General features: G+C 41.6%; 2 protein-coding genes and 1 long non-coding RNA gene across 4 annotated transcripts in view; 1 reads left to right on the forward strand and 2 right to left on the reverse strand.

Annotated features, from left to right (window-relative positions):
- LOC111603207 (protein sprint) overlaps nt 1-11696 on the reverse strand; it is a 111881-nt gene extending 100185 nt beyond the window's left edge. The window contains exons 1-2 of the mRNA XM_023320697.2: nt 11160-11696; nt 2253-2712 (exon numbers count right to left, since the gene is read on the reverse strand). Coding sequence (XP_023176465.2) covers nt 2253-2282 — 30 coding nt within the window. The 5' untranslated portion in view covers nt 2283-2712; nt 11160-11696. The remainder of the gene's footprint in view (nt 1-2252; nt 2713-11159) is intronic.
- A 4823-nt stretch (nt 11697-16519) lies between these two features.
- Nucleotides 16520-21469, reverse strand: LOC111603083. 2 transcript variants are annotated; one of them, XM_023320541.2, is made up of 6 exons: nt 20925-21469; nt 18380-20872; nt 17951-18301; nt 17554-17876; nt 17202-17490; nt 16520-17140 (listed from the first exon to the last, which is right to left on the reverse strand). In XM_023320541.2, the coding sequence occupies exons 1-6, from the start codon at nt 20989-20991 to the stop codon at nt 16734-16736; spliced, it is 3930 nt and encodes a 1309-aa protein (XP_023176309.2). In that variant the 5' UTR covers nt 20992-21469; the 3' UTR covers nt 16520-16733. The 2 variants fall into 2 exon arrangements, with proteins under 2 accessions (XP_023176309.2, XP_023176310.2); XM_023320542.2 differs by lacking the exons at nt 16520-17140; nt 17202-17490 and having other exon boundaries at nt 17806-17865.
- A 4-nt stretch (nt 21470-21473) lies between these two features.
- LOC111603087 lies at nt 21474-21843 on the forward strand. Its single transcript, XR_002751657.2, has 3 exons — nt 21474-21502; nt 21586-21739; nt 21803-21843. It is a non-coding gene; the product is annotated as an uncharacterized LOC111603087 (long non-coding RNA).
- The last annotated feature ends 1247 nt before the right edge of the window (nt 21844-23090 follow it).

The following is a 23090-nucleotide window of genomic DNA, read 5'->3' on the forward strand; positions in this document are numbered from 1 at the left end:
AGCCGCAACTGCAACTGCAGCCGCTGGACATGATACGTACGAACTGGTCTTGACTTCCGGCCGGGCTGCCATCGAGTGGGGCAGGCCTTGACGAGGCTGGCGATAACGCAACGCCTCGCAATAATTACGCGCCTATAATAACGGGTTTCCTTCTTCTTGTTTTTTTTTGGCCATCTCCACATGCGTCAAGCACCTAGGCAGCCAGGCACCTAGGCACCGTGCAACGTGCAGCACGCTTAATGCCACAAATTCATACAACTGCGAAACCGGCTCCCACGCTCTGTGCTAATTTGAGCTCCACTTCTGTTTTCTGTTTTTCGGTTTCAGTTGGCGTCTTTTTCGAGGCGTTTATTTTGGTATTTATTATTTTTTTTTCGCCTTTTTTTCTGTCTTTCCTCTACTTCTTATATATTTTGTTTCATTTTGTTGTTGCTATTGTTGGTATTTATAAATATTCGTACAGTTTGTGGCCTTTGTGCAGTTCGCATTGGCCAAAAAGCTTGCAGCAGTTGCCAGCCAGCACTATGCAAATTTTATGCGCTCAAAATTCAAGTGGAAAACCCGAAGTGAATCCGCTCTAGCCGACAATGGGAATGCGCTTTAGAATGTTAAGATAGCACTTCTAATTTACTATCAAACTAATGCCAGATAAAACCACACAGATAATAGCTATTACAATTAAGACTGATAAGGGAAATAACAAACATTTCTGCAATGCATTCCTTAAAATAATATAATAAATATATATGTATATGTATATATATATATATATATATATATATATATATAAGTGTGTATATATAGGTATATAGGCCCAGGTATTTATAGTAAAAGTTCAACTGCCATTTTCCATATTTTCTTCCTTTGCTTTATGCCTCTGCTCCATGCTCTATGCGTGTCTCTAATTTGCTCAGGCTTTAATAGCCCATTTATGTGGCACACGTGTTGCAAGCTGCAGCACAGCACGCATACGCCTCATTGCACGCTTAATGTGCAGCGTGCAGTGTCGTTTTATACCTCAATATGCAAATTTTGAGGAGAAAAAAGGCCTTAAACACATGGCTTAGCGTGTAATGTGCAACACACACTCAGGCACTTAAGCACACACATACACACACACACACACGCACACACGGACGGCATGTAGACAGGCCAGCCAATTGAGCAATTGCCACAGCAAACAAATTCAAATTGAAAATGTGGGCAAAGCAGCGCAAAAAAACACACATACCAAGAGACAGATAGAGAGAGAGAGAGAGAAAGAGAGAGAGAGAATATATATATATATATATATATAAACGACAATCACCGAGTTTCTTGTTTGAAGTACAAACAAAACTTCAATTGGCTGCGACTGCAATTTCAATTTAGGAATCATAAAATTAAAAGTAAAAAACGAAGGAAAAACAAGTCGAAAACTGAAGCTTAAATACTCTATAAATATATGCTATAGATAACAGCCACAGCAGCTTTAGTCAAATTGGAATCGCCTTGGGCATTATATATATAAATTTGTTAAGCTCTATTTGAAGCAAATGAATTGCAGAGAATTGAAGCTGAGGCGATAGAAATGATGTGACATGAAGAAGATGTAGTTAGTTAGACGAATATGTAACTGTATATATGAATATATAGACAGTAGTTGGATATAGCTAAGATTTGTGTATGGAACAGACTTGTGCATAGCCAAGTCAAGCAAGATTTCTAGATGATTGTGATGTTTGATGAGCAGATGAAGTAGATGAATATATATAGATATATATATATATATACATAGTTACAACTATATAGTAGTTGCACCATAAGATATAGTATCTATCTATATTATCTAGTGTAATATATATATATAATATATACTTGTTCGATCTAGATAAGATTTGTGTAAATTGATTGAGGTATTTGAAGAGTAGCAGTAGATGACAAAAAAAAATATTTTGATATATATATATTTATATCTATATATCTAGCTGTGATATACATATATAATTTACATACATTGAAAGTAAAATTGAGACAGAGATGTCTGCTTCTTAACAGAGTCAAATCGACTCAGCTGTTTGTACTGATCCAACTATTATCATCTGCGTTACATAGTGCTCGAGTGGCTTATAATGCCCTAAGCAAGGGCATTTGAAATAATATGTATATTTTGTTCGTGTATTTATTATAAAATTAAATTAAACGAGCTCGGGGACTTATTACGGCGGCACTGGATATGGGACAACTGGACAACTGGACAGTTGGACACTTACCGCAATGGCATCCATCACTGCATTAACCATGTTGTCGTTCTTGCTAGTCGTTGCTGTTGTGGCAAGTTGCTGTTGTTGTTTCGTTTGTGTTGTTGCGCTTCTTATGATTTATTTGACAGTCATGCAAACATTTTGCACAATTTCAATTCGTTGCTGTCGTCTTTTACTGCTGCTGCTGTTGCTGCCTCCGCTGTTGCTGCCTCCTCTGCTGCTTCCTCTTCAGCTTTGGTCTCTGCCTCCGCTTCGGTCTCAGTTTCGGTTTCGGTTTCGGTTTCGGTTTCAATTTCGCTCTCAACTCCGCGTCCTTTCGCGACCCGCGCGCTTCTCAATTTCCAAACTGTTGACATTTAATTAACGTGCTCGATTTGCCTATGCGGCAGGTGGGCAGCACACACATAGACACAGCTACACACACACACTGTCACACATACAGGCAATATGTTTGGTACGTGCTGGGCAGCTGTGGATAAAAAAAGATTGACAACGAGTTAGTGCTGGATTTATAAGTAGTCGAGGTTATTTATTGCTGGAGAGTGAGCGTTATAGGGACTGTATAGGACGTTATAGGGCTTAGGCGAAGGCGCTACTGCAGAGTCCCTCTTGATCGAGTAACGCCCGTCTGCCATTCTTAATGATTAAATTATGAAAGTCTGTCGAGCTATAAAACAACTTCCCCTTACATGATATTTACCATCAATTTGTACTTCAAAACTATTTAAACGCGAAATGACGTTGCGATGCCGTCCAATCCAGTCGGTAAAAAGATATCACACAGAGCGTATTAGTTAGCTGATTGGCCTTAAAAACAATTGTTGGTTATGATTTATGAAGACCATATGCTCATTACGAATTTGTGAAGTGCTGGCCAATTGAGTGTCAGCCGCGGCGCCTCTCACACACCGGGCGCAATAAGCCGCATAAAAAGTGAATGTATCTTGCAGATACTCGTACTTTTAATTAAAAAAAAAAGAAAAAAAAAACAAATACAGCTAACGGTTAACGGAGCAATCGCACTGTCCAAACATTGCCGAGATGTTTGACGATGTCTGCCCGTCGGTCCGTTTGTCCATCTGGTCTGCGGCTCTGTGTCTGTGTCTGCGTCTGTCTCTCTGTCTGGATGTGCTGACTCCGTCTGACTGTTTGTCCCGTTTGCGTCGCGCAACGCATGAAAAAAATGAAATGTGGAAACTTGTTTCAAGTATTTTCCACAATTTTCCGCATTTTATGCTCATTAATTACAATTTCATTTTCGTTTCCATTTCCATTTGCATTTACATAACCATTTTACTCATTTTCTTGCTTAATGCCATTTTTATATTTATTTTTTATTTCAGTTTTTACTTGTATTTTTTTTGTTTGTTAACTACCTCAGCAAGCTCAAGAGCCTGTTCAAAATTCCTCAGCAGTTGACGGAAGTCGAATTGCAAATTTAAGTGCGCGCGATTTACACGTTTTGATAACAGACAACAGACCAAAAAGCAACGTGAACGGCAGGCGAACTAGACGCACACGTGAAAGCAGCCAGCACACAAAAGGGAAAGGCGAGGCAGAGAAGAAAGGACAACGTCTAGATACCCGAAAACTCCTCGTAAACGATTGATAGGGTGGAGAGGGAGATTTGATATTTTAGATTGTATAGTGATATTGATAGGTATAGGGGATAGGGGAGAGGGAGAGGGGATAGGGGAGAGGGAGAGTGGAGATGGGAAGGTGAGAAGATGTGAGAGGGGAGAGGGGAGGGGATAGGGAGGGGAGAGGGAGAGGGGAGTAGGGGAGAGGGATAGTGTAGATGGGGAGAGAGGTTATATGGGAGATGTTATGAAGGGGAGAGGGGAGAGGGGGGAGGGGAGGGGGAAGGGAGATTTTATATGGGTGGATGGGAAGGTAGTAGGGGAAGGGGAGAGTGGAGAGGGAGGGGGAGAGGGAGAGGGGAGAGGAGAGGGGAGAGGGGAGAGGGTAAGGGGAGAGGGATTTTTTTTTTTTTTATATTTTCTCTTTTTTTATTTTTATTTTCTCTTTATATTATATTTTATCTTTTATTTTTTCTTTTTTTAGTTTATTTATATTTTTCTTTTTTTTAGATTATCTTTTATATTTGAATTTTTATTTTATATTTTTCTATTTTATATTTATATTTATATTTAATTTTATATTTTATATTTTATATCCAAATCAAATCTTAAAAAAATATGCCTCAATTAAAAATCAGCCTATTTCCGAGGGTATTTTAATTCAACCAATTAAAAGCAAAAATGTCACAAAAATAAAAATAAATAAAAAAGTCAACAATAAAACGAAAAACGCGTGAAAGAAAAAAAGACGCGTGAAATCGTCGCAGCTGCCGCTTCGCTTGCCTCGCAGTCGCTGCGCAGCCGCAGAGCAATCGCAGCTCATTACTGAAGCTTAAATGCATACGAAATGAGATTTTGTCTCGGGAGTTTTATTTATTTAAGCTCCATTGTGTATATAAATTGTTTATTATATGATTTACACTCTATGCACATTGCCGAGTGGCTTGAATTTGTCATGAGGCGCATTGCCAAGACACGAAATGCGCCTCGGCTTTTGTGTGCAACCACAGATCCAAATCTCACTGGAAAGTGAATCAAATAGCTTCAAATCTCAGTCACAAATCAAATTGTATAATCTACATACACGATTTTATTACTAAATTTGGGCATTGGTCGAGAACTTAGCAAAAACATGACGATTGTGGAATGCGGAACACATCGCTATGTGAAACAATGGAAAGTGAATCATGTAAATGAATTACAGATGTGTGGGGTGTACGGAAATACTCTATAAGCGAGTGGAACAGCTTGGAATGAGAACAAAAAATGGTGAAAACTTACAACACAACAGTTTGAGACAGTCTGTGGAATTGTTTGGAATAAGAACAAAAGAAGAGGATAGATATAAGTGTGCAATAAAAGCAGTTGGAACAGTATGGAATCGGAACAGAGGCAGGCTGAGCCAATAAGCATGCAATAGAAGCATGTTGAATAGTTTGGAATGAAACAAAGAGTGGCGTATGCTTAAACATGTGCATTAAAGCGAGTGGAACAATTTGGTATAAGAACAAACGACGAAACAAAAAGGTGCGCCATAAAAGCGTGTGGAACAATTTGAAATGAGAACAAGGGAAGTATGAAAAATAAAACATGTGAAAGTGAGCTGGGAACACAATAGGAAAATGGAACATAAATCTGCATTGAACTTGAAACGATAAAAAGCAAATCAAAACAAAATGTGAAACTAAGAGAAAAACTGAATAGAAAAATTTTAATGATAATGAAACTCAAACTTAATGAATATGAAACTCAAAGTTCAACCAATGGGAATAGTGGAAACAAAACAGTTCTGAAAGAAAAGCAAAAGCAAGATCTGTGCTATACGCGCAGACTTTGTGGAACCAAACAGAAAGAGAAAACGAGGTTCAACTGTTTCCAACTTTGGGCTTGTTTCCAGTTGGAATTGCAGGCTCGATTCGAAACGTTGGTAACAAAAAAAAAAAAAAAAAAAAAAAAAAAAATTAACATCGCATATGGAATTTTGGTATTTTGACAGCATTGAACAATCCAAATATTTATTAGACAAAGAGCATTTGTGCTTCGCATCGAGGGCATCGAGTTTTACCAACTTGTTGATGTATCTTGTTTATGTTTACCATTTGGTGGACCGGCTCATTAGCAAAAAGCGACACATGACACAGCAGCAGCAACAACAACAACAAGAGCTGTGAGTATGACAAAAGAGTTGAGTAAGGCATTAAATTTCAGACCAAGTTCCAGTTGCCTGCTCTGTTCCAGTTCCAGTTCAGAGTTGATAATACAAAATCTGAACGATTGTTTATTAATTTCGATTTGATTTATGCTAAGGTAACAAGACGGAAATAGGTTAAATCGGCGTCAAATTGAAGTTAATTAAACGATATTGAAAAATAAATTGAAGATGGCGTGCGCGTCCATAACCCTAAGATACAGATAGCTAGATTGTTTATGTACAGATAAATATATATATATATATAAATATACCGATATAGATGGAGCAGATATGACAGCGAGCAAAACGACAGCTGCGCACAGCTGCCGGCTTGAGCTAAGGCACGGCTCGACAGATACAGATAGTTAGCAAATACAGCCGCATAAAATTGTGCTCACTGCCGCTTATCTAATACAGCCGCAGTTTCTCGCCTTTGTTTCTGAGTCGCTGCGCGCTGTGATAAACGCGCAACGTTCGCTGCTGCTGGCTGCTTGCCGTTGATAAGCGACGCGGCACGCACAGGCTGCGCTGCTCGCGGCGCTGCTCGGCTGCTGTAAATTGAGGCTGAAGGTGAATTGGCGCGTTCGCATCTCGAGTGTCGCCAAGGCGATCGCATTCTTTGCATAGACTCAATTGATGCCTCAATAAATCAATTGAAATGTTTTTCTGATAAGCGTCGATTCGCCATAATTGAAATGCATATGTCATGCAGCCCGCACCTAAATATATAGATATATATATGTATATATATATATATATGTGTGTGTGTGATATATACATAATATCTGCCATTGCATATCGAGTATCCTTTGCACTCATCATTGCTGCTCGTGCCAGTTAGCTGGCCATCATCATCATCAATTGAGGGCCGATACGGTTGCTTGGTTAGCTGCGTATCTTTCAGATACGGTATCTATAACTGTTCGCTGCTACGGCCACAATGCAAATCAGTGTGCGCAAGGTCAGTGTTCCAATTGGCTGGAGACATGTTTAAGACACATTTGACACACTTTCCGACACGTTGCCAGGCCCAAAGAACTGGTATTTTTCCATATCGAAATCGATCTAGACGATATATATGCATATATGCTAAATAATTGTTATTTAATACTCAAATTTATGAAAAATAACTTTGAGAAACATTCAAAACGATAAGACAAACAAAAGATCAGAAAACATTTAGTTTTCTTACGTCAAATATTAAAGATCTTAAATCAAGCTAGAGGCCAAGCCAAAGGCAAACTGCGAAAAAATTCGATTCCGATGCAAGACAAAAGTTTGTACCAAGGGACTTTACAGTTAGTTGAAAGAGAAAAATGGCAATGGAAAATGTTGCGGGCATTAGATGAATGCTTAGAGAATGATGTTGCACAATGTTGTGGCACTTGCAACTTGTGGCAACTCTATTAGGCCACACAGAAGACGCAACTTTTACTTTCTGCGCCCAGACAACAGCTAAGGAACCAGCAACGACAAACAAACAAACAAACGAACAGCCAGTGCCACACAGGGGTAGGGACAGCGTGGCGGGGGTGTAGGGAGGTGCCTATTTTCTGATGGCCACATGCAGCAGAGAAATATGACAATACAATGACGACAGTTTGCACGGACGCCAAACAGACGAAGGCGTTGGAAGCTGGCGGGCGGCAGCAGAGGAATCCGGCGCAACGCATTCGTACACAACAGCGAAGACAAACAAAACGCACGATGAAGAAAAGAAGACGAAAAGGCAGCAGCAGCAACAGCAGCAACAGCAGCAACAGAGCCGAACTCTGAATGCTCTAAAAAACTATTCTATCAGTTCTTTAATAACTGCTTTAGACAGTTTCAAGAAGTCGACAATTTAGCAGTTCCTCTAGAGACCACACATGATATTGTATTATAATTTAGCAGTAAGTTAACTGCTTAGATTTAGGCAAACAGTTTTAGCTGCTTAAGCGTGCTTGCAGTGCGCTTATCTAATCAAAATTTTTGCAAAACAAATTAACCTAATTGCTTGATTGATTGTTTCTATATCACATAGCACGACGTTGATAAGATTTAATCACATATTTTGGCTAAGCGCACAGTTTCCAAGAAGGCAAAGATTGTTAGGCTAGAAGGTCGTATAATATGGCTCTATGGCTCGGAGATCCAGAATCTGTGTGAATTGGCTGAGACCCAGTGCTAGGGCATACGAAAGAAAAAATGTTTGCAACGGCGCATGGCAGCCCAGTGGAAGTGGCAAAGTGGCAGCGGCACTAGATGAGGGCCTGAGGCCTGCCAAGGAGTCAGAAACGGAATGGGAGTAGGAGATGGCAATGGAGTTGGAGTTGCCTTGTTTATGAATACGCGGGCATTGTGTGCCGCGGCGACGAGGCCCAAAAGATACGCAGCACACACAATACAGATACAGATACAGATACAGATACAAATACAGATGCAGATAGACATGTGCAATGTTTGAGAACTAAACAAGGAAATATTGACAAATAGATTAAAACTTATTAAGGCAGCAGCAACAACAGCAGCAGCAGAGGCAGCCGCGCAGTTGCTGCAAAAATGTTGCATGCCGCGTGGGGGCTGCTGTCTGACATGTTGTCGCGTCTGTTGCGCGTGGTTTGACGCACGTGCAACAGCCACAGCCAGCGCCACAGATACTTATGGCTGTGCAGGTTGAGGTAGGTCCGGTTGTTGTCAGTCGTAGCCATTCATTGCCAATATTTATCATCAAATATGGTCGAAATCTATATTTAGACGCTGACGCTGATCGACGCTGATCAAGCGAACGAGATCGACTCGCATTCGGTTTTATTTATTTTCATTTTTTTTCGCTTCGCTTCTCTTCTTTTTCTTCCTCTGCTTCTCTTTTTTTGTGATCATCTTCAGGCCTGACCTCGAGCGCGATCGATCGCGGCTTTCTATTGAAACAATTGGCCACAAAACGCAAACACGAGTCTGTCAATATTTTTTAACCTATTTTGCTTCACTTCTGGCTGCTGCCCACACGAGCTGCGATCGCCAACTGATCGCAATTTGATCATACAGCACATATATAGTTAAAGACTCGCACATTTGGCCAACAAATTTGCCACTTTATATGATTCATTTAAGAAAACAATAAAATATATATATGTATATATATATATACTAGATTGTATGGCATGAAGTGTTTGTCGCAAGTGTAGATCACTGGGTAAGGTCCACTATTCGATCATTATATATATGTATATGAACATATATACATGCATATATATATATGCTGTTTAAACAAGTGAAGGCGAGGAAGTTATGCGATCCATTGGAAATCGAGAAGTTTGCCAAACTTGAGACACTTCATTGTAGACGACTGTAAACTTGATTGTTTATATGCCGCAGGAAAACGATCGTAAATATTAATACTCTAGAGGTGTAAACAAGCCATTGTTATGTATATCAGTTCAGGTGGGGAAATTGATATGCTCTGCTCAACAGGTAATAGCAATAGATATTACGTACAGCACATGCTATCTCGATGAGTCTGCCTTTCCCTTCTGTTTCTATGCCCAGACTTTCAAACTACTTTTTATATACAGTCTGCTCTATCAAATAGAGCTTGGTTTATATATATAGATTATATAATTTATTCTTCTAGGTATATTTTGTCAAGAGTATATCATGTCTCTAATAAACCTACTTTTTTCTTAATAATTTCAATTATTTCTTTGCAAGTCACTAGATTGTTTGTGTGTTTTTTTCTTTTCTGATATTTGCGATTTTTTTTATATTTCTAAGAAGTCATTTTTTATTTTACACTTTTCATTCTATCTGTGCTATTGATCTTTTCTTATTTATTTATTTATTTTGTAATCCACTATAATAAATCTTCTGATTATCTGAAACATGAACTGACTAAAAAAGACTTATATACAACATTAGCTGGAAGTAGAGCAAACATGTTGTCCAGTGTTTCGCTAGACTAGTTCAATTTTCATTTAAGCCACAAATCTTTAAGTAAACAAAGCACACACACCGGGAATTGTACCTGATTGAGCAACGTTGAGTGCGTTGAGTAAGGATCTGCGCTGATAAGACTGTGCCGTCCATAGACGACGGTAAATTGCATGTGAATGGCCATTATGAAGATATATACATATATGTATGTCTACATCCAGCAGATACCTCATGTAGGTAAGCGATTTGGAATCTATCTGGAACTATGAGGTAATGCAAAAACAACAAGAGCCACATTTGGTTACCTTTTTGTCATGGCGAAAGGAAGAGCGATAAGCAAAAATCGTTGACTTAGCTCGCAGAGCTTATCTAACGCACAGTGAATAATGCAAAAAATAAAAAAGGTAAAAGGTAAAAGCAAGACACGCGGGCGACAAGCCAAAATCAAACGATAGCTGATTTGGAAACAACAACAAAATAAAAGAAAGAACATAAATGAACATACACGAATTACTTATCAAATGTTATTTATCTAAGAAATTTGTTGCTGCTGCTGCTGCTGCTGCGGCGGCGAAGCAAATGACAAAAACGCAAAGAATGCGAGCGCCAGGGCGAGCGCGGTGATGAGCAGAGCTCTCACAGGCGGCGAGAGGTAAAAGAACGATGACGAGATCTTTCTGTGTATTAGTTTAGTGAGCGCAAGTGTGAGTGGGTGGCGCAGGGGTATGTGTTTGAACTTGTGTGTGTGTGTGTGTGTGAGTGCGAAATACCGCGGCGATTAGCAATTCGCTGTCAAAACGCATCGAAAGCGAAAAAGCAAGGCAAGAAGACAAGGCCCAAGGAAGCCACAGGCACACAACAGCAAAGGTGCAATGCACGCAACGAAATGCAGGAGAGCCGATCTGCCAAAGAGAGCGCCGTCCGGCGAAGAGAAAGAGTGCGTGTGTCTGTAAAAAAAAAAAGAGTGAGAGCGCGCCTGCTGCTTGTAAGTTCAAGTGGTGGGCGCAAAGCCAGCACCGAATGCAGGCGTCGACGACGTTGCTAATTTTCGCCGGTTAAGTAGCCAGCCGCAAGCAACAGCTGAACTTGAACTTGTACGCAACGTGGACAAAACACGCACAAAGGACAGCCAACAAAAAAAAGGAACAGTTAAAGCAAAAAAGGAACCGGAGCAAGGACTGCAAAAAGAACAGTAATAGGGACAATAAGAGCAACAACAATAGGAACACTTACAGCGGAAATATTGCAAAAAGCTGGAAAATTGGTGGCGTTGACGTTGCCGCTGCCGTTGCCGTGGCGGCTATTGCTCCAATTTTGAATTGCACGCACACACTCCACACACACTTTACATTAATTCGCGTATCGCGCTTTACTTTACTTCGCGCACTTCACTATACTTGGCAGCTGCCGCTGCCGCTGTTGCTGTTGATGTTTATTTTTAATTTTTTTTCTACAATTAAATAATAATTATGTTTGTATGTAGATTATTTAATTGCGACACATCTCAAACAAAACAAAAAATAAAACAAAAACAAAAAACGCACAGCCGCGCTGTAACGATTCTGTTGCCCCGGCACCGGTCAAAACAATAACAATGCCAGCAATTACTTGTGTAGTACTAGATTAGCCAAAATAATTTCGTACTTAATCGTATAAGCGTGATTAACAATCGCAATCAAATGTGTTAAGCTGTCTTTTAGCCGGAGAACTTGAACTCGCGACCGTTTCTCTGCCACACTGAAAGAGAGACACACGATCTTCGCGTTACAATTGCGCCAAACAGACTAATCTTGTGACAGCAATCGATGCCATTATCGATATCATCACGTCGTGCTAGCCGTTATCGATACTAAAACATCTTGCCTTGCCATTCGCCACGAGATGCGATAAATAACGTTTCCACCAGACAGCTCATATAATAAGCATGAATATATTAATATGTGAGATATATGCGGAACGAAATAAATACATGTTTAACTTTGTATTTTTAAAATGTTAATAAGTTTAAATATTAAAGATATATTAAAATTGTTGTGGGTTCTCGATCTATGGCTTTTCTCTTTCACAACAAAAAGTGCTTTCAATTTATTCAGTGAGAACAGCGTAGACGAACAACGATCATAGCTTATCGATAGTTGTTTGCCAATCCCACAGTTATGTGTGGCGCCAAGCTTGAAACTACCAAGAAGTTAAATATATGGAATTTGTATTCGAGTTCGCATTAAATTTTGCATATATTTTCAAATAAGCCCCCAAAAATTTAATGGTTAATAAACTTAAGTAAAAATAAAGTTAAGCAAATAAATTTAATGGAACACTTTCTTTTTGAATGTCAAGATGAGGACAACTTGCCAGTGACAATCAACAGCAAAAAGTTTGTCGTTGTTGTTGTCGTGCTTTCCCCGATGCAATCAGAGCAGATTCCACATTGATTACCTCGCGGCCCGCTAAATGCAGCGTCATCGAACATAGCAGGGATTGGGGGCTCGATTATGCAAGTGCCAAGTGCCCCAGCATAGAAAGTTCGTTAGGCGTAATAAACAGTTCACGTCGTAAACCAGATTTTTGTGTTCGCTTTGCTGCTGCGTGGATTACGCACGACTACATTATGTTGGCCTGCGGGGAGGCTGCATGCTTTGGATCATCATAAAATAACATTAACCACATTTTCACTTTTTGCACAGGTAAATTAGGATTAAGAACATAAGATATTATTTTAAAATATTAAATTAAATATTAATAATATTAAATTGATTTCTTTCTCTTTTTGGAATTGCTCTAGTCTATCCAATATGCTTTACTAACCGTTTCCGCTCTCAGAACTGTCTACAATGTTTTTTTACTCTTTCTCTGTTCTATGTTTCGTGTAACGCTCAGCAGCACTTGACTCAATTATAACTAGCGCTTCCCTTGCTTAAGCAGAGACTAACCTTTTGCCCAGCTTTTATTAGGCTAATAACTAATTGAGTTCGTTCGGCTGGGCTCGTCGAGCCATACCTGCTCAGAGGTAAATAATTTCAGCGAAATTCCTTGTTGATCTTGATGTGCCTCTCGTCGGGAGTCTGTTGTCGGCGTCATTGTGGCTGCAGTCGTCGTCATTCTATCGTGCCGTCGATCTCATGCGCAAATTATCTTTGTTTGCCAAATTCTAATTGTTTTTCATGCACAATTCAACACCAACAACAACAACAACAACAATAACAAGCTTTAATGATTTTTCTGTTTACTTTTTGTTTTGTAGCGTTGCGTGGGGCGTGTTCTTTGTTTTGCTACCAGAAGCAAAACATTGAAGCACGCTGAGTCTGGAATCCAGTTGCCCCTCCGTAGCGCCCCCACACTTCCCCCCTCCTCCACCTAACAGCTGTGACTGTCATTAAATAGTTCGTTTGGCTCATTTCTCTTTCTCCCTTGTTTTCTGTTTTTTTTTTTATTATTTTAACAATAAAACAGGGCTAAATAACAAAAACAAAAACAGAAACTGTTCAATTAGCAGCAAAGCAAAAAAAAAAAAAGAAAAAGAGACAATAAAAAGTTTTAGCTTTTTTCTGTTTATTTTTTGTTTTGAAATGTAAAAACAAAAATCATCTTACAGTAGCCACTGACCCAGCTAGCTAGCCGGTCGTCTCTGGCAGCTCAAATGCCATGTGAAACAGACGCCGCCCAATCATGAAAAACCTGCGGCTCATTATGCCCGCAGCCACGAAGGTCATGTGAACCAGTTGGACAAAAACACAATTGTCTTGAGGTCTGTGCCTAGCACCTCGGACACGGAACTGTCACAGCTACCAGCAATTGGATGCTGCGTCCACAGAAGAGACAAAGCTGCGGAACTAGTCAGCGTCAACTGTAATAATACATAAGTTTATATAACAATATATTTGATTGGGCATACAAGATTCCCAACTCTCTAGAAAGAAAAAGCTTTCCAAACAAATGAGCTCAAATCCTTTTCAAAATTAATATCAAATGAAATTTTGCTTTTCTTGAATTTGGAAATAAATATAAATAAATAAAAATATGTACATCTAAATTTAGTGGAAAGGGCAAAAAACGAAAGCCGCTTCGAAATGGCTCAACGCTGGGTGAGGGATATGAGTGCCGAGATAACGGTACAAAATGTATGGTAAATTGAGTATACGTAATTCAAATAAGTGAGGGATATGAATATCCACATAACGGTATTGTAAATTGAGTATACGTAATGCAAATTTGCAATACTTTTTAAGCAGACCTCGTAAAATAAAGGCTGCATTTGTCAGTTCGAAGTGGGATACTTAGATTATCATTCAAATAGCTGATCATAGCTAGATTCATCTTAGTTGAAGTACTCAAGCATACATATATATATATATATGAGCATGTATATTTAAGCAGCTGACATCTGAGCCTACTTCAGTGCTAGCCAAAAGTTATCTGGAAAACAATCCTTGTTCTGCTGCTCCTTCTCCTTTGCTGCCCTGCTGTAGCTCGTGTTACTTAATGGTCCAAAGTGTAAAAGTCCAGTTTACATTTCGAATTAGTTAGGAAAGCAGTTGACGGCGCTGGGAAGTCGAGCATCTTTGGCACAGCTGAGTCGCAGCAGCACTCAAAGAGCGGCATAATTACAGGTATTATCAGACGGCAACAACATCGCCAATTCATAAAAGGGCAGAGCTATTGGGCCCGAACTTTTGAGCAGCGGCATCCTTGTAGCTGTAGTCCATTGTTTGGCTAATGGAATTTTAACGTCAGACGTCGTGGACAACCGACAACCACCCATGCCCGCCTGCCACGCTGGAGGCCCATTCCAATTTTGCTGCGGCACCCTCCACGTAATGGACGCTGGCTGATGCTCAAAATCCACATTGAATTAATGCGAAAGTGGCGTTGGATGAGGCTGGAGCTGGGGGATGTGAGTGGCTAGGGATGCGAATGTGAATGTGGCCGGGGAGATGGCGCATGCTGCTAATGTGGCGCTTATTGGCGGGCGTGCAAGCGAGAGCAGTGAAATATCCTCAACGCGTAGTCGTCCTTGTCGCTGGCTAATCCACTGGAAACATCATTTTGAGCACCTGTTTAATTGCGTTAATCACCGGGAGCAAACATTATTTGCCATCGCCGTTGTGTAGCTGCTCCGAATGATGATGTGCAAGGGACCTTAAAGCTCAACCTGAAGGCGCTGGCTCGACCAGTCGCTTAGCTCAAGCGATGCACATTAGAATGTTAATTTGATGTGTCTTGACGCGCAGCTGGGCCAAAGTATCTCCTGGGGTCATTAGCCAAGCGCTTAATATCTCACTTACAAATGCAACTGTTTACAGTTATATTTGGGCTAGAGAGTAGAAAGAGATGGGTATAAGGAGATCAGAGGCAACGCAAAGCTTGTTTAAGTAAAGAAGTGTCGAGAGTGCTCGACTAGGCTACACCCTGCCCTCTAAAGATATGATGAGTGCAAATAGAGTTGTTTCCTGATATTGATATATTTATATAAAGATACCTTATATCATGTATATGTATGCCAAAAGATATAGTACTTGAAGCTTCTGAGGCAGGATCAATTACGTCCCATTCCATAGAGGGGACTTCATCAAATTCTGTGCAAAATGGAAATGAATAGAAATGAATATTGGAGATTTAAATTATAGCTGATGTTTGGTTAGTTAATATACTATGAATATTATATATATAATAAAATCCATAAATTACTTTAGTCGAGTTTAAGGCTGCATAGGTAAAAGCCATGTTTAAGAGCTGTATGTTTCAGATGTGACTTAAGATCAACTATAGCCAAACCCCAAACATATCGTTCACCCTCTGTCAATATACATCTTCAGTATGATTTGAAGAAAACATAGGCCAACACATTGACATGGGCATATATCCTTATAAAGCCTCTAGTCTTAGACCCATTAAAATCAGCTTTAGCTCGAGACAGAGCCGAACTGGCTGAAGCACCTGAACTTGCAGTGAAATCTTAGAGCACAAACTGAAGCAGCAGCAGCAGCAGCAGCTCTTGAACATGAAGATTATGGCTCTATGACGAACGCCTGCAGTCATTGCCATTTGGCACACATTTGTTAAGAAATCGATGGCTTGGATTAGTGCCCATTTAGGACAAGGCTGCAGTTGCCCCAAGACGAGATTTCCTTTGCTAAGCTCAAGTTATGACATGTTGTTAGAGGGCTTTGCAATTGCATGTCGCACATTTACTTAAGCTGGACACACACGCACAGCCACGCCCCCGCACACGCACACGCTGTAAGGGCAAACCCGCCCCTGTCTGTCCAAGCGATATCAAATTATTTGGCCAATTGTGCGGCAACAATTTGTTTGGGCTTAGTTTGATGTGCCCCGCCCACCGAGGCTGTTAAAGTGGCCATCAACAAGCTATGCTTGTGCCACATGCCGCATGCCACATTGTAAACAATCTTCACTTTATTTCTTATTTAATATTTAGTTGCAAATAAATTTATTGTTAGTAAAAGTTAATTAACTTTAATTGTTAACTTTACAATGTTTTCATTTCAATATACACAAATATATATATATATATATATATATATATATACATGTATGTCAAGCATATATTCTATATCTTATACATAAATCGCGAATATAATATTTAACAGAGACCACCGTTGGCATTGCAAGCGGCGTTTGTGATGAAAGATATTTGAGTTGGGCGAGGATTGGATTCCAATAATAGCCTGAACATTATGTCGAGGCTTCTACACTATAATATTAGCATTAACAAATAAAAACTATGTGTCTGGCTGCAGCTAAAAACGCTTGGCATCCGACTTCTGCTGCTCTTTGCTGGAGCTGAAGCTATAGGGTTCCATTGCTGCGCTTGACTGGCCCATCATTGGGCCATTCGATGTTTGCCAGGTGCGCGTATTTGGCAAAGATTTTCCTAAGACGCGGACGCAAGCTGTCCCGATTGGCGTTTGGCAAATTGTTGGCCGCATAGGCCCAGTTCTTGACCACCAGACTGGGCTTGCACACAATCATATTGATCTCGGGCACATAGCGCTCCGGATATATTGTCTCTGTGGGCTCCATTAGCATTTGGCTTAGATTTTGCGGTGTTGCCGCGCCAGTCTTGACCTGCGTAAAAATCTCGTTCAGGTGACGATAATACTTATGCGACAGCGAGCAACGATTATTCAAATCGATCGTCTTCAAGATGCGCATCTCACGCAGCGCATGCTGCAGACACGCACGGCACTCGGTTACTGCAACAGAAGATGCATTTAAAGACCTGTCTGGCGGCATGCGGCAGAGTAGCTCACTTACCTGATGCATTCAGCTCTTTGGCAACCTTGAGCCAAGCCCTACGCTTCTCTATAGTGCTCGCTCTGCTATAGGTATGCGGATAACAGAGCAGCAGGCGGCTCAGCTGATACGAATCGATGCTGGGCAATTTGCGGCTATCAGCATCAGCGAGACTCTTGCGCAATTCTTTGATTGGAGGCTGTATGTCCATTCGGAGCTCGGCCTCAGCTGACAGTTGTTTGTTCTTTAGAAGCTCCGCCTGCTGCTGCTGCTGTTCCTGCTCTTCCTGTGCTTGCTGTATTTGCTGCTTCTGTAATGGATGTCAGGCTTCATTATAAGAACCTGTATTTGCTAGATCGTTCAAAGGCTTTACCTGCATAGCAAACAGTTCCTTTGCCTCGGCTGTCTCCCAGGGCATGGGCGAGTTGTTGGCCAATGATTTAGCCAATCCGCCGGTCAGATTTGGTTGCATTAAAGCTTCGTACATGCTGCAACGCTTCACCTCCTCCATGAACTTGTTGTGCACTATGTAGTAGTAGGGCTCTAAGGGATGGTAGCGCACATTCACAAGAAACTTGAGCTGCTCCAATGCATGCCACCAGTTTTGCGGCCAAGGATTCTCAATGCCACGCTCCAAGTCGTCCATAAACGTTTTGAAGGCAAATTTAAACATGGACCAAACATCCTGATGATTCACTGCCAAAGATTTAACAATAGCACAACAATTCGTAATTCAGTTCGAGCTAATCCTGGTCAGCTATGTCACCTACTGTGCGGAAAACGCTCTCGTGCCAATTGCCACACCTCCTTTCGCTCCTTGTCGGTATACTGGCGCGGCGGTCGCACTGAATGACTGAGCTCTCCTGGTCGTGGTCGTCGCAGCTCCCAGTACAGATGTTCGTATTTTTGGAAGAGCTGCATCAGTGCAGGCAGCTTATCCTTGTGCAGCATCCATTGATATTTACGTGCTATCTCATCAAACTTACTGAACAATCGATGCGATTTCTCCCACACCTTGAAGGTGCTTTTGAAGGGGCGCATTAGCTCCTCCATGGGCGCTATCTCCGGAAACAAACTGATGTTCGCCGCCAGAAAGCGCCAGATGCCGCGACATACTTGTTCTGCAATAGATACACCAAATAGCTTTCATTAAGAGTGATCGACTAGCGGATGCCTATGCTGAAATATCTAGCACTTGCCTGGCATGTGATACTTCCTGGATATTTGCTGCCAGATGATGGTACTTCTGGCCGTCGAATGGGTTTCCGTCATGTGCAATTGCGGTATGGCCATCACCTCGCGTATAAAGATTGCCACTCGTGCCATGGTCAGATTTGGCGAATACAGCACCGTTGCGCCCTCTACATGGATAATGCGTCCCATGGTCGGGCAGTCGCGAAACTCAACTTTAATGTCGCACTCCGACGGCGTTTGGACACACAAATCTGGTGGGCAAGTGGTTTTTTGGATGGGCAGTGACACCATCGATGGCGGTGGTGGCGGCTGCGGCGACGACGGAAGTAACTTGGGCTTTTTGGAGTTCATACTGGATGAAACGCTGCTTATTTTGATGGGCAGCGCCGGATTGCCACAAACTGTATTTGGTTGCTTTCTGAGGAGCATTCTTGGCGTCAAAGTTGGCATCGGCATCGTTGTGGAGGGCGCTTTGAGCACAATCTTCTTCGAGGGCAACTTCACCGTGTCCTTGCACACGGTTAGCGGCACTAGCTTGGGCAACGGTGGCCCCAACTTTATGGTTGACGGCGGCGTTGCTGCTGCCAGAATACTGCTCCAATTGGCCACTTTTGAAATGGGCCTTGGCTCTTGTGTTGTTGTTGTTGTTGTGGTTGTTACGATGGTGCCAGCTGGAGCAGGTGCCACAGGCCGTATTATGGTGGCACCGCGGATACTGCGGATGGCAGAGTTGCTTGTGCTGCCAATAACGGGCGGCATTCGCGGCGTTAGAGGTAAACGCATTCCTGGTTTAACCGTTACATGCAGACCGGTGCGCGGTAGACCCGGTCGCACACCGGGCACAGTGGCCAGCTGCACAGTGGCCGGTATGGGCAATGCCAATGGCTTGGGCCCTTTGCTTAAGTAGTTGGAATTAGGAATGGTTGCCACTGGCGCCACTGTCAGTGGCGCAGCAGTCGGTGCAGGCTTAGCCACCACACTAATGGCTGCCGTAATGCGAGGCATGGCAAATCCGGAAGTGCTGCATGCACCACCACTGCTTCTATTCGTGTTGGTGGTGGCGGCGATGGAGTTGGTGACAGTGTTGCTACTGCTACTGTTGATGGGTATAGCGGATATGGGGGTGTTCGGTGACCTTGTGATCGCTGGGTAGACAATGGCCAGAGGCAGTGGTTGCACTGGCTGTGGCGTACTGCACGTCAGGCTGGAGCCCATTTTCGGCCAATCCCTTAGCGAGGCTGGGCCAGTCATATGTGCCCGTAATTTGGGAGGTGTTGTGACTTTGACAACATTGCTGGCAGCACGCTTTTTCGCCAGCAGCTTGTACAGGCAGCCAATGATTTTCTCAAAGAACCACTTGTCCTGAAGCTGATATCCAATTTTGCGCATCTCGGCTAGCTCGAGGTAAAAGTTGCGCAGCACCAGCCAGGTGACCTCGCACCGTTGGCTGCTGCAATTTACTTGTGCCGAGACGCGCAACCAAAGCTCATGATATCGTGTCGGCTTCTGTGTCTGGTCTTGAGAATCTTCCACCATTTGTCCCAGTTCCGGCATCGTTTTTAGCACATCAATCAGATTGACGACACTGCGAAAATGCTCAATGGTATCAAACCAGGCGTCCTTCAAATACATCGACATCTTGCAGACGGTGTTAGGTGTGTTGCGGATGTGCGGATCGAGAAAGCTGAGCTGCTTCAGTAGCTGAGAGCTGCTACTGCTGCTATTGCAATGCAGAGACTCCCACTCGTATCGCGTCGTTAATTGCAACCAGATCTTCATTAGCTTGGTTGCCTTCTCGTGCAGCTCATTGGAGATGGCGCCCCAAATGAGACCGCGATGACGATAGTTCGCATAGTTGAGATGCTGAGTATCATAGAGCTGTGGATAGGCGCGAACGGCATCAATTAGCCGCTGCTGATCTGAGCTTATTTTGTGCTGATCACAGTATTCCTCTACGTCTATAACAATGGCCGGTTGATGATTTACAATGATAACATCGTCGTCGACACTCGTCGCTTCCAAATCGTGCACATTGGTGCGTTGGTCAGGCTGCAACGGCAACTGGGCCACATGCGTGTACAGAAATAACAGTTCCTCCTCGTGCAGCATGATGGGGCGGGCATGCGCTTGATTGCGACACGTCTGCACTTTCCGGCGATAGCTGCGTAGACGGCGCACATGTCGCTGATATTTATAGCGCAGCTCCACCCAGGTACTTATGCATTTGCTCAGCTCTAGTGACATCTTCCGTGCAATGGTCTGCCACAGCTGCTCCTTGAAGACGTAATCCTTGAACCGCCGATGATGTCTGTTATAGAGCGCCGATCTCTTTCTCACTAGCCGGATAAGTCGACGTTCCGCCAGAAATGTTTCCAAATTGTAGGCGGATGTTTTGCTAATACAGGTGTCGCTGCTGTTCGGACTCTGCATTACGGGACTTATGACAAAGTCCATGAGCTCTTCGCCTTGTTCCAGCTTTGGCTTCGTCTCATTCACATCTATAAATATAACAGTTTATATATCGTGCATCTGTAATCCTGAGCTGCTCACCTAAAGTCTCCATCGCGTCTATTTCAGCATCAGCAACTTTTTGCTTAGATTCTGCGCGGTTCTCCATCGTTGTGCATATGCAATTACATACGTTAAATACACCTTGCAAACAACTTGACCAGTTGCTCGAGTTACAGCGTCGCTTGTTCAAACGCCGCTTGCGAGCAATCAAAATGAAAACAAAACGCAATTCCAAATTTTATACCGCCCGCTGGTCAATTGAGCGGCACATCACACTGCTCAGCGTTGGCGCCCGTTACAGACAGCTCGAGTTAATGCTATACAACACATTATTATTGAGTATTCAAATAAATAAAGCTGATTGTCAACATGTGTTGTATTTATTTCCTTTTTATTGTTTGCGCAGGGAACAGTTCTGCGATTACGCAGCACTAATCGCAGTTATCGCAGTCATCGCTAATCAAAATATCGATAACAGTTAACAGTGTTGAACAATGCCCAATGGCGCGTGAGTTGTGCGCACTGCATAAATTCAATTGGAATTTAGCTTTAGGTATGAACTTAAAAAATTTACAACATTCTTAGACCCATTTTAATTAGAAAATCCATAAATTCTAGTAAGATATATTATGGTAATTTATTCTTATACGAAGTATATTAATAATTTCAAATTATTCGTCTATGCTGCAACATAATACAGTTTCGTGAACAACAATATACGACGGACGGACTTTGGATACTAGAAACCTTAATTATAACCGGATTATCAACATAAAATCACCGACTTTATGCTAGAACCAATTGACAGAGCTTCAATGCACGAGATGAGCCAATTTTTAGAAATTAATCATTTGGTAAGTTTCGACTTAGATATGTATTAAGCGGCTATCCTTGACACTGACTGCGATCGTTCACAGTGTGGCCCACCTGCTCGATTTGTGTATGCAAACCAAACCCATTTTAATAATGTTATACAATATATGTGCATACATAAGCGTAAATATTTATGTGTATATGTAAAATGTATTAAAGGGAAAAATTAAAAAAATTAAAACAAAGCGAAATGTGTGGCAGCCACGGCGTGCGGCAGCAAGAAACGTGTTGCCATGGAAAGCACCAACACAAAACAATAATAGTTTTTCAAGGTTAGTTGTTAAGAAAGAAACAACTATCTATGGACGTGTGTGTATCAGTGTGTAAAACGGCTTGGCAAGCATTCAAATTACGTATACGTAACCGAAAAGCAACATAAGAACATCGCTCAACAAACAAGGGTGATGGGAGGTCTTAGCACCCTCACAGAAACTAACGGAAAGAAAACAAATTTAAGTATATAAAAAAACCTGAATCTTCAAAATCTTAGCTTGAAACATATGCTTAGTTTTCAAGTGTTGGACGATTTTTATTATTGTTCGCTTTGTTTTTGGTCTAGCTTAACTGTTTTGTGTGTGTTACTTACCTAGCTCAAGCTATCAACGGTTTTAGGGCTTCCCCATTCATACAGGTTATTCAAATGCTTCTTAGGTTTGTTTCTAAAAAAAAAAAAAAACAATGAAACAGAAACTGGAATCTTTGTATCAATTAGTAACTCAAGCAACTTAAGCGGCACATTTCGGCTATGATACACAAATAGTGTAACAACAACAAATGTGGCAGGCACTGGGGTTGGGCTTAAAAGTTTAGAGGGTCGAAAAAGAATGGAAGCAAACGTCAATATCTATAAATAGTGCCGAACACCTTTTGTTCAAGGGAAAGCCTATTAGCCGTAATCGACTTAGGGAGACAAAAAACAATGTCGGAATACAACCGCAGGGACGCACAATATTAAAATAAAAATTATAATGATCGATGGCAATAAAAAATTGTCTATGGAGTGGGTCAATTTTCTCAGTATAACACTAATTAAAGCTGAAACAATTAAGCTTCATATATCATGCATATTCAACAAGTTTGCCATAAATTTGTTGATATCGAAATATTATTACCATATATTAAATAAATAAGATCGCTACGATCCCGGCTAATGTGTATCGAACCGCAACTGTTATTGAATTCGAATTGGAATCCGAATTGGATTTGGAATTGGAATTGGAATTTGAATTCCGATTTGACTTCGAATTCCCATACGATATTCAATCGAAGCGAATTTGTTTGGTTTCCATCTCTGGATAAGCGTCGGCAGCGCAGCTGGCGTCGCAGCGCTAT

This window comes from Drosophila hydei, unplaced genomic scaffold (genome assembly GCF_003285905.1).
Source record: "Drosophila hydei strain 15085-1641.00,03,60 unplaced genomic scaffold, DhydRS2 tig00000211-arrow-pilon, whole genome shotgun sequence".
NCBI lineage: Eukaryota > Metazoa > Arthropoda > Insecta > Diptera > Drosophilidae > Drosophila > Drosophila hydei.

Coding starts and splice junctions, on each gene's coding strand:
- LOC111603083 (XM_023320541.2), bottom strand. CDS start 20,991: ATGGAGAACCGCGCAGAATCTAAGCAAAAAGTTGCTGATGCTGAAATA. Junction 20,873..20,924: donor AGACGCGATGGAGACTTTAG/GTGAGCAGCTCA, acceptor TTATATTTATAG/ATGTGAATGAGACGAAGCCA. Junction 18,302..18,379: donor CAGGAAGTATCACATGCCAG/GCAAGTGCTAGA, acceptor TATCTATTGCAG/AACAAGTATGTCGCGGCATC.